Raw genomic sequence first — 12,349 nt, forward strand, 5'->3', positions numbered from 1 at the left:
ATCCGTATTGCGTTGCGACAGCCCCGAAACCTGAAGGATCTGGAGAAGGTCTGTATGGAGTAGTGGGCCAAAATCCCTGCTGCTGTGTGTGCAAACCTGGTCAAGAACTACAGGAAACGTATGTTCTCTGTAATTGCAAACAAAGGTTTCTGTATCAAATATTAAGTTCTGCTTTTCTGATGTATCAAATACTTATGTCATGCAAAAAAAAAAGCTAATTAATTACTTAAAAATCATACAATGTGGTTTTCTGGATTTTTGTTTTAGATTCCGTCTCTCACAGTTGAAGTGTACCAATTATAAAAATGACGGACCTCTACATGCTTTGTAAGTAGGAAAACCTGCAAAATCGGCAGTGTATCAAATACTTGTTCTCCCCACTGTAGGTGTTCCTTTGGTCCAGGTGGGAAAGGGCAGTGTGGAGTGCAATAGAGATTGCATAGTCTGGCGTTTTTTCTTAACTGTATTCTTAACTGCCTAATAAACACATCCAGCAGAAAATGTATCTTCTACTTTCAGAAATGTTGTGGGACTGTGGTTCGGGCCGGGGGAGGTTCTGGAGGTTTTCGTGGGGAGAGGAGTGTAGCCTGGCTGGCGACACAGTTTAGCCCTCAGGGTAAACTGGGAATGAAGCATTCACTCCCCTCGCTCTGTAATTTTGAGTTCAGTTGGGTTAGGTGCCGTCACAGTGCAGTGCAGTCTCGCCGAGGGACTTTGGATAGATTCTGAAGAGTTTAACGCTTCACAATATTGTTTTGGTTTTGTTTTTATTTTGGGGAGTTGATGTTTTCTTTTCAAACTTGAATTTCAACTTACAAGGCCTTTCTTACGAGTATCCTCTATTTCTGGAGGTTTGTATTAGGGGGGTGAAGGAAGGCCGTGCAGGATGAATGGAACTACTTCTGAGAAGGCGGCATCGAGCCTTTCGTCTGATCTCCACTCCACAGTGAGCTGTCACCCGGGCGCCAATGATTTGCCGACACTGCCAAAGTCCTCTCCCATGGACATGGGGTTCTACAGCGGCCAGACGACGCACAGCCACCACGACTACTACCCCAGCCACGGTCAGTCCTGCTTGCAACCAATGAAGCCATACTCGTATCATCACCACTACAATCTCCATGGGGCCTACATTGCCAAATCGGAAAATCCTTATCCTCATACGCAATACGCTCATTATGCCCGGGACGTACAGTCACATCTCCAAGATATCGGTAAGATTTACGCATGAGCCACGTTGCCATTTTTGGTGAATCTCGAAGTTATATTTATTACTATTTTGTTCTGACGTGTCAATGTGGCGGATGTTAAATCAACCATCCAAAAGGCTTATCGACAATGAGGACCAACCTTCATGCCACAGAATTTAAATGTGCCTACCTAAAATTCTATACATCGAATTTACATTTGGTCAGCCTAACTGGTGTTAGGCATTAATTTGGTTGTTGGGTGTCTTGGGAGTTAAACGGTTTTGAAAATAGTGTAAGTTAGCGTACTTTTGATTTGGAATAATTTATCAACTTAATTTGTCCAACCTTTATGGAAAAAAACACGATTTCACATGTGGAAAATTACATGATTTATTACACATGCAAAAATTCCACCTGTTTTGCACATTCAAAATTGTATTTCACATGTGACATGTGGTTTAATGATATTTCACATTAAGTTTCTTTACACGATGCCCTGCAAACAAAATTGGGATGCCCTCAGAAAGTCACAAAATCTACAGTGTTTTCCACTTAGCTACAGTCATTTACATACATGATTACATTGTGTATGTTTATTTATACAGTAATTATTGCTCAACATGTCCTCATGTGGGATTTGAACTCACAACCTCTTGGTTCATGGCATTCAACACTTCCTGCTATGCCACCATGTCGTTTCAATGACTGATTTCACCTGTATTCCTCCACTGGACTTCAAAGTAAATCTCAGCTTTGTATAATACACTCAAGAAAAACGATTATATTTATCATAGTGATTCAGAAGTAACATTAAAACAGAATTCTCTGCCACACTGACTTTAGACAACTATACAGAAAACCCTTCAAATGCTGAGATAAGTAAACTAAATCAATAATGAGAGAATAGTCACATTAACGGATGACTAAAATAGCAGTGCAGAGATGTATTATGGTAATTAATTTGTAGTAGACCTAGCTAACCAGTAGCTAGCTAACACCAGACACAGATGAAGACCTAGCTAACCAGTAGCTAGCTAACACCAGACACAGATGAAGACCTAGCTAACCAGTAGCTAGCTAACACCAGACACAGATGAAGACCTAGCTAACCAGTAGCTAGCTAACACCAGACACAGATGAAGACCTAGCTAACCAGTAGCTAGCTAACACGAGACACCGATGAAAGTGGAAACATAAAAGTATCTTTGACATAGATGAATATGGTAAACTTGTAATTGCATTTGCTGATACCCTACCGCCAAATATTGACACAGTAGAGTAGCTATCTAGCTATATAAACCATGCCCCTTTGCAACCAAGCCTTCTCGGATGTTGGTTTACAAGGCGGTACTTATTTAAATTAGGTAAGAGAAAATGAAGGTGATGATACCCTATCCCTTTAATAATCCCGCCTCCTGAATCCAAGTGTTTGACACGGGGGAGGGGACCAATAACTTTATGATAAAACTTTATCAAAGTGGAAGCAAGTCATACATTGGTTATCATACTTTGATCTGGTTTCATCCAAATATCATCCAATTTCATGAAAACAATGATTTTGACTGTTCATGGCCTTTAAGATGAGCTCCCAGGGAATAGTGCAGTATATAATTTTTATCCTACAATTCAAATGACCCATTAGGCCTAGCCTACTTTGATCGTTTTGCAATAACACACTATGCTATTAAGCTCTTAAATCATATAAATCGTTCATATGGCCTAAAATGAAAATGTAGCCTATTCTGTAAATGCAAAAGGTTTCTTAATTTTTTTCCAAAATTGGTTTTGCAAAGCAGCTGAAACCTTCACATTTGAGAGAGAACTGCTATTGCGTTTGTGTTGTCATTGGTAATTGTAGTGTTGTTAACAATGTTTAGGTATCTAGGCCCTATAACATACCATTTACCTGGTAGCATTGGCATTCCAGAAAGAAAACTTCTCTTCGAATTGGCCCGAAGCCAAGTGCATCAGCATCAGGTGTCACAACATGTCAGTCTGGCACGTATTGCTTTTTTGACTCAATAGCCTGTCTTAGAGTTTTGACTTGGTCACTGCATGTGAAAACACCCCCAAACAATACATGAAGGCTATATAGCCTATATACTCGATGCACCAATCCTCCTCTCTCATTAGTGGCATATCCCATAATAATGTGAGGGGCATTGGAATCTCTTGGACAGAGACATTTTGTGCACCAAACTCTGTTTAGGCTATTGAGTCGAGCATTTTCAGAACTGGTAAAAAAAAAAAATGGAAGGCAGAATTATCTTTTTTAAAATTGATGTTGACTAATGAAATATATCATCATTCATCTTTTATCATAATACTTTTCATTAATCTTTATCATAATATTTTATTTCTGTAGGCATAGGCCTATAGCCTACTGTTGAAGCCCTCTGTAGGCCTAGTGTAAATGTATGAGCCCCTCAAGTCCTTTAGCCTACTAATGCTCTGTTGTCATTTTTCAGTGAAAGAGGAACCAGAGCCTGAGGTGAGAATGGTCAACGGAAAGCCTAGAAAAATCCGAAAACCTCGCACCATATATTCGAGTTACCAGCTCGCTGCGTTGCAACATCGCTTCCAGGGAGCTCAGTATTTGTCTCTTCCTGAGAGAACTGAACTAGCGGCTCAACTCGACGTGACACAAACACAGGTGAGGAAGCCAACAGGCCGCGCATACCACTGTTATGACACGCTGTTGAGAGATTTGTATCTCTATGATTTATGTTCATTTGTCTTATAAAACCATGAACTATACTGGCATCTTTTTTTGCATACTGTAATTCTACACCGAGTGAATCGTCTGAGATGTTATAGATTTTTTAATCGCTTTTTAAATTCACAAGTATGTGGTACATTTTCACAAATCTTAGTACAACACTCAAAACAGATCAACAAAAAAGCAGTCGTTTTAAAACTCTTAGCACATGTTCAATTGACTTAGTACAACACACAAAATCATACAGTCCCTTTTTCACCAAACTTAATCAGTGTTTCATCTAGAAATACGTTTCGCATTGCAATACATGTTCATATATAGTAATTGCCTTTCACAATGTAATACTCACAAGACATGTTACTATTACTTAATCCGAATGTTACAGCAGGTGCAGCGAAATGCTTGTGTTTCTAGCTCCTACAGTGCGGTAATGCAATACCAATACACAAATAATCCAGGAAGTCCAAAACAAGAAAGAAATGCATCCCCTACACAATACATATGGATCCAAAATGAAGTTTGCCGTGACAAAATGTTTTCCCCCAGGTGCATGAACAATGAGGATATTTATTGCAAATTCGATGAGAATCTATGGTCAAATGCTCAAGACAGGCTTAATGCAAACTAGTGCCTGCTAAAATATATGTTTCTTTAATTTGATTACATTGTAAAAGATGTCTTCAATGATCACGCCTTTGATCACACATGGGATAGAAATTATGGAAATTTGATGTTCAGTCAATTCTAATGGGTAGTGCAGGTGTATAGCCTAATGTAAAACAGTGTAATGTACTGTAATGTACAGACTGTAGCATACTACATTCAAAGGACAATTTTGAAACATGTATCTTACAATTCACCACATACTTGTAAAAAATTGTACCAAAGCGATAAAAAGGCGGTATTGTTTATATTATATGTCAAACCACCAGGGTTATTAACCTCTTCCTGTCATTTTTATATCTAATAATTGATAGCTTCATTTATTGATCTAAGTTTGCATCTGGATTCCAAATTTCAATGCAACATAATTAAGTATATTCTATTCTAATACGGCCTAGGGTGTCAATATGAAATTACAACACTTTGCTAGATAATACATTTTTAACCCATACCTTCACATTTTCTGTTGCAAACATCCCGACCTTGTATTTAAACCTGTAGCTCAAATATTTTTTCACTAGGTCAAGATCTGGTTCCAGAATCGCCGTTCCAAATTCAAGAAGCTGTACATGAACGGGGAAGTTCTACTGGACCACAGCCCAGGAGCCAGTGACTCTATGTCCTGCAATTCACCTCCGTCCCCGGCCATTTGGGACCGTAGCGTATCCACAGACCCCGCCACTAGAGAGCAGGCTCCCCAGCCCGCCCTCAGCTCCACTCTATGTTATGTGGAGAACTACACTCATCACTGGTATCAACAGACCTCACAGTCACAGCACTCAGGACTGGTTCTTCAGCACACAACACCACCTAAGAATATGGGCGGCGGTGTACTAACACAAAATGTACCGGTACAAACGGTGGGTTAACAACATGGCGGCTCATTGGAAATAAAGCCTAGAGGGCTGCGATGGGATTTGTGTGCCGATACAGAGGGCTGAAGTTCACGGACAATTTGGGAAACATACACAAGGACTTGTTGTCTCTGTTGTATACAAAAAGAACGGACAAATCCAAGTCCATATTCTGTTTAGATAGAGTGATGAGATGCTAATGTTATCAGTGGCTCATTTCACTCTGTTGGAGAGATTTGATATGAGAATGAATAGAATAGCAGCCTATTTGGTGGCACTTTCCTTTACGGTGGCCCACTGTGGGACCTTTAACTGAACAATGAAAAAGGTCCTTTCAGATTCTTTGATCTACAGCTATGCAAATATATACCGTCAGTGCATTCAACGCCATTTGTTTCTTCACAGTATGAAACACTCACAGATACATGGAAGTAGCGTGTACCATTTTCATACATTTGTTAATTATACTTGGCATTTGTTGCATTTATATAGATGTCATCAAGGCTCAATTCACATATTGAGCCATACAGCATTTTATTTCACAATGGTTCAAAACATAACATCCCTTGGAAGTTGCAGAGAACTATAGGAGAAAAAAAATGTGTATTTGGTACTTTGCGTTTGCAATCGATTTTTTTTTTAGGTAAAAGCCATAAACTCAGGTTGTTATTTATAATGTAGCCTATTTTATACTCTATTGATCTGTTAGTAGAAAGTCAATGTGACACTTTTGTGCCTGAGGAAAAACATATTTTATAGGTAGTCTTTTGAGTGAATAATAAAGTTTTTGTTTTTATTCATTCTATTTACACCGATTGAAATTATGTAATATTCACACACACACACACACACACACACACACACACGTAAATGACCCCTTGAGATAACATTCAAATCTTGTTTCCATAAACTTCTTTATACAAATGATCCATTGAAACAGTTGTAAGGACAACATGGAATAGTAGAAATGATATATTTACAGTCCAGACCAACAAATATACAGGAGCTTAGAGCTGGATCTCTATTGAGATGGAATCACATGTTATATTACAGTTGTATCTCGTTGGTACTACTTTCACAAGTATGTGATTCATTTTTTCAACTTTAGTACAAAACTCCAAACTGGTAACACTTGCAACACAGCCAGTCTTACATTCAAAACCTTTCATTGTGCGTTCATTTTGTTTGTAAAGATCTTTCACCACACAACCATTGATCCAAAATATAAGTTTACTGTGAAATATAATGAGTACATTGGTTTAATCACAAAAACACAACATAATGATATATTCTCAATTTAGTTATTTTAACAACCAGTTAATCCCATACCAAAACATGCATGTTTTAAAATTGTCCTTTGAATGTAGTATGCTACAGTACTGTACATTACAGTACATTACACTGTTTTACATTAGGCTATACACCTGCACTACCCATTGAAATTGACTGAACATCACATTTCCATCATTTCTATCCCATGTGTGATCAAAGGCGTGATCATTGAAGACATCTTTCACAATGTAATCAAATTAAAGAAATTAAAGAAACAATCTTTAGCAGGCACTAGTTTGCAATCAAGCCTGTCTTGAGCATTTGGCCATAGGTTTTGATCGAAACGGCAGTAAATATCCTCATTGTTCATGTACCTTGGGAGAAACCTTTTGGTCTAAATAGGTCCGGATTGAAATCATTGCATGCGTCTTCCATGGCCTGAAGGAGGGTGGTACGCTCACGGGGATGGTAATCATACATCTTCCGCCTGTATGGTAATCATGTATTGTATTTTGCAGTATTGTACTTATGTATTGTAGTGGTCCTGTATGTGGCTCAGTTCATAAAAGCTTGGCACTAGCAACACCAGAATTGTGTGTTGGATTCTCACCAGGGTCACATACCAAAATGTGTGAACTGTGTCTGCTGCGTAAATGGTATATATTACAGTACTCACTTATGGAAAAATGACATGATTTCACGGTTTGCGCATTTTATTTCACATCTGAAATTTCACACGTGAAACCATGTGGTTTTGGAACAATGGATATTTTTCACGTGAGATTTCACAGGTGATGCCCTGCAAACAAAAATGTGTTGTTAGAATGTCCCCGGAACATCACGCAGTCGCAGTGTTTTCAACTGACATATTAGACACACATGATTACATTGCGTATGTTTATTTATACAGTAATTATTCAACATATCCTCATCTGGGATTTGAACTCACAACCTCTTGGTTCACAGCATTCAGATCTTCCTGCTACGCCACCATGTCTGTGTCAATGACTGATTTCACCTGTGTTCCCAAACTTTGGACTTCAAAGTAAATCTCAGCATTGTTACAAATACACACACACACAAAAAACGATTATATTTATCATAGTTATTCAGGAGTAACATTGAAACAGAATAATATGTCTCACCAACATTAGACTACACAGAAAACCCTCAAATTACTGAAATAAGTCAATTAAATCAATGATGAGAGAAAAGTCAGATTAACTGATGACTAAAATAGCAGTGCAGATGACACTCTTTTGCTAAGTGCAGAGATGTATTATAGGTCATGAATCTGTCGGGGACTTCTGAGAATGCTACAGACTTTCTGGCACAGCAGAAAGATCAGCGTACTCTAAATCCAGAGGTTGTGAGTTTTGAAAAGTCAGTACTAAGGGATCATGTCAAATGTAATCATGTTGATTAAAGATATTTTCACTATTTTAGCTGAACAGTGTACCACTTACCTTAAAACCCCAATACCATTTCATTACTTCTCTTACAAACAAACACATGTGAAATAGCTGTTTTCACGTTGAACTGAGAGACACGAGGTCAGTTGTTCACATGCAAAAACATATGTTCACATGTATTTCATTTAGAGTTCACATAATTTAGAGTTCACGCCACCTTTTCACGTGTGAAGAGAATAACAGTTGTTAAAATGTACCGCATACTTGTGAAAAAGGCACTAAAGCGATAGAAACAACTGTAGTTAAAGTTGTTAAGGAAGTACCAACTATATTTGGCAGCTCATGGGTTAAGTGTGTGAGGAAGAGACAGTGAGGTGAACATGCCCTGGATTTGGGAAGAGCTGCCAGCCTGCGTGTGAAGAAGCTGTGGGAGGTGACAGGCGGGCAGACACACTGGAGTCTCTGGATTTTAATAGCACACCACTGAGAGAGAGAGAGAGAGAGAGAGAGAGAGAGAGAGATGAGAGCAAATTGAGAGAAAGAGAGCGAGAGAAAAAGAGCGAGAGCTAAAGCCCTTTCAATTGAATTGAGAGAGAAAGAGAGAGAGAGATAAAGCCCTTTGAATTGAGAGAGAGAGCGAGCAAGAGAGAGACTCAGTTAAGGAATGGGAGAGAGACAGTTGGAAAGGGAAGGAGACTGTGACGAAATAACTGTCTCCCAGAATCCTTGCTTGCTTCAGGCGCTCGCATACCAACCAAGACTACCAACAGTTTACCTGGCTGGTCTGTTTGCAGAGCTGTAGAGTGACAGAATGTGTCATCAGGGATGGGGAGATGGATGGATAGAGGGACAACAGGACATCATGGGAAGGGGAATCTACAGATGTAGGATCTTAAATTGAGCCAGTTTGCCACAGCAGGAAAATAATCCTGCAGCAACAGGAAATGTGAATTATTAGGTGGATTATAATTTATGGACATTTTTGTAGAGTGGAAAAACAATTTTTGTAAGGGAAAATCAAGTCTTGACATTTCAACGTGAAAATTACAAACTTCCGAAGCCTTTTTAAACCTCAAATATACTAAAAGTTGTACATTTCCTCCACTGTAGGAAAGGTCTCCTGCAGCAGGGTGACCAAATTAAGATCATACATCTATAGGTAGAGGCTGCTGTACTGGCCCGGAGGACTGAGCACAGAGCATGGAAACCCCTTCATACCCCATCTTTAACAGGTCCGTTAATAACAGCCCCTGCTGGTCTGATTTGAAACGTATTCATTTTGTTTTCCTATCTTCTCCTTCTCCTCCTCCTGTCCAGAAATATGTAGTGAGGAGGTGTCGTCCTATGGCAAGCACGTTTAGATATCTGGGATATTGGATTTTAAAGTAGTAGCTCAAAATAACTTTGTTCGAATTCAAAACACAAAGACAGGGACACAAAGAAACCCTTACTCTCACTAACAAGTGGTATCATTCTACAGTATTAAACATGAAAACACAATCATGTCTTCTTTGAGTTGATGGGGAGCTATGGAAGCTTGAAACGGTCAAGTTCTGTGAAGTTTATCTCTACCGATGACTCTATGGGACAAACAATATAAATGTTGAAGTTAGCAGGAGGAGTGCTGCCTGGCTCTGTGTGTGGGCCTCTGGTCTCTCATGCCTCACTCAGCAGGCTGACTGGATGCCTTAAGCCTTAGGAGATAGGAGTTGACTATATGTCTGGTGTGTGGGCTGAGGGGGTAGCGTTGAGATTTTAGCCCACCAAGCAACTAAGCACATTACACATTGTCATGGTAACTGAATCGTTAGCGAAGTTGGACATGATTGATCAGAATCAACCACATTTGAAAAACAAAGTTTACCAAACATTAGGAACACCTTCCTAATATTGAGTTGCACCCCCTTTTGCTCTCAGAACAGCCTCAACTCGTCGGGGCATGGACTCTTCAAGGTGTTGAAAGCGTCACACAGGGATGCTGGCCCATGTTGACTCCAATGCTTCCCACAGTTGTGTCAAGTTGTCTGGGTGTCCTTTGGGTGGTGGACCTTTCTTGATAAACATGGGAAACTGTTGAGTGTAAAAAGCCCAGCAGCGTTGCAGTTCTTCACACAAACTGGTGCGCCTGGCACCTACTACTATACCCCATTCAAAGGCACTTAAATCTATTGTCTTGCCCATTCACCATCTAAATGGCACACATACACAATCCATGTCTCAATTGTCTCAAGGCTTAAAAATCCTTCAATAACCTGTCTCCTCCCCTTCATCTACACTGATTGAAGTGGATTTATTAACAAGTGACATCAATAAGAGATCATAGCTTTCACCTGGATTCACCTGGTCAGTCTATATGTCATGGAAAGAGCAGGTGTCCTTAATGTTTTGTATTCTCAGTGTAGTAGGTGCAGCCACGGTCCATATCTACGGTATTATTGGGAACCAGTGTTGGGCACAGCTAATTGTCACTCACACGAGATAGATGATGGACCATTTGAAGTCAAACAAGAATCCATATTCCCCCTTTTATTCTCACAAGCAAACCTATGGATGGGGTGCGGAGGTTATCTGGAGGTGGATTGGGTGGTTGGGTGAGAACTGAGAAGCACAGCTGAGGAGGACAGCATCCCAGCTTGCAGACGTCATACTGCCTCTCAAGGCAGGGAAGGGATATGGTTTCACTCCTACCACAAACGTCACTCACCACTGTCATTTTCATATGGGGGGGGAAACACAAACAAAGATGGGATGTAAGAGGCATGAGACAGCTGTGGATTTTCAATGGCCCTGGAATATGTATTCTCAGTGTTGATGTTTGCAGCAGGGACACTTTTCTGCCGTTTGCTTGGGGTGTTACTAATCGTAGACGGGGATGTATTGCGCCTAAGGTTGGGTTTTAATTATAGACATGGTCGACATAAGTCATGCTGAAATGACCATCTGTGGTGTAGGCCTACTTGTTTAGGACACTTTCCCCAGGTCGGAAGGTATAGGTCTATCCATAATCATAGACATTTCCAAAAATAATTAAGACAGAATTTTCTCGCTTTGCTGCACTGTGGTTCACACACCTGTATCTCTAGCGGTTAAGAACATTGGGCCAGTAACTGAAAGGTCGCTGGTTCAAATCCCCGAGCCAGCAAGGTGGAAAAGTCTGCAGTTCTGCCCTGGAGCAAGGCAGTTAACCCCCAACAACTACTCCCCGGGCGCCGATAACGTGGACGAATGATTCAGAGGGGTTGGGTTAAATGTGGAAGACATTTCGGTTGAATGCATTCAGTTGTGCAACTGAATAGGTATCCCCACCTTTAGCTAATGAGCCCTGCAAAATTGGCACGTCATGCTGCCACCAATGACTGGCTGCAATGGACAGGAAGTAGTGTAAGCATGTGCATGCAAAACGAGGACACAACATTAGCACCTATGTTTGATTTGGGGAGGGGGGTAAATTCTTAAAAACTGGTTTTAATAGCTTTCTTTCGCTCACTGCTCGGTAAATGACGCAGAATTAATATAGGCCTAAACTGTCTACCGATTATGGACAAAGGGTTTCTTTATGTGCTTGTGGGAAATGGTAAACTGGGAAGTGGTAGCTAAGTCCACATGAATGTGTTCACGTGCCATTGAAGCCGTAACAATTCTTCATCCAATAAGATTTTAACTTGATAAGCTAGCTAACATTGCTTATAACAAAGTTAAATAACGTGCTTAACATTGACATAATGGTCAAACTAGCTATGTTTTCCTTATTGATAACGTTGTAATTGTCAAAAACGGATTTGTCATCTTTTGGTTGAAAAGGTAAAAGGTCAGTGGTAAAGCATCACAACTTGGCAACTCGAATAACAAAAAGTTTCCCACTTGTAATTCCAACTTGGAGAGTCGTTCAAGCAGTATTCATGGATGCCAAGGGAAGCTAGGCTTCCCCCAAAAAATTACCAGGAAAGAAAGTAAAAACATCTTTCATCTCTCTGTCTCTCTCATAATTTTCCTTCAATTCGCAAGAGGCTAAATGTATCTCACCAGTGGAAGCATCCGAGCATGCGAAACAGTGCCCCTCTGTCTCTGTATGTGTAGGCCATCTATTTGAGGCTGACTGGTCCAAAAGAGTATGACATTGTTGCCGACCATAGCATTGAATGCAAAGAAAGCCAGCAAGCATTTGGCCTCCTTGATAAAAAAAAGTATAAAATAATAGCCAATCAGCATTGAGCTAAACTGAGTGAGCTCAGCTGTGAA

At 40.1% G+C, this 12,349-nt stretch overlaps 1 protein-coding gene across 1 annotated transcript; it reads left to right on the plus strand.

Moving 5' to 3' along the window:
* Window positions 1–548: 548 nt before the first annotated feature.
* LOC106600936 (homeobox protein Dlx3b) lies at window positions 549–7,281 on the plus strand. The gene is made up of 3 exons (XM_014192729.2): window positions 549–1,214; window positions 3,659–3,843; window positions 5,094–7,281. The coding sequence occupies exons 1-3, from the start codon at window positions 887–889 to the stop codon at window positions 5,439–5,441; spliced, it is 861 nt and encodes a 286-aa protein (XP_014048204.1). The 5' UTR covers window positions 549–886; the 3' UTR covers window positions 5,442–7,281.
* The last annotated feature ends 5,068 nt before the right edge of the window (window positions 7,282–12,349 follow it).

Source organism: Salmo salar, chromosome ssa03 (genome assembly GCF_905237065.1).
Source record: "Salmo salar chromosome ssa03, Ssal_v3.1, whole genome shotgun sequence".
In the NCBI taxonomy this organism is placed as follows: domain Eukaryota; kingdom Metazoa; phylum Chordata; class Actinopteri; order Salmoniformes; family Salmonidae; genus Salmo; species Salmo salar.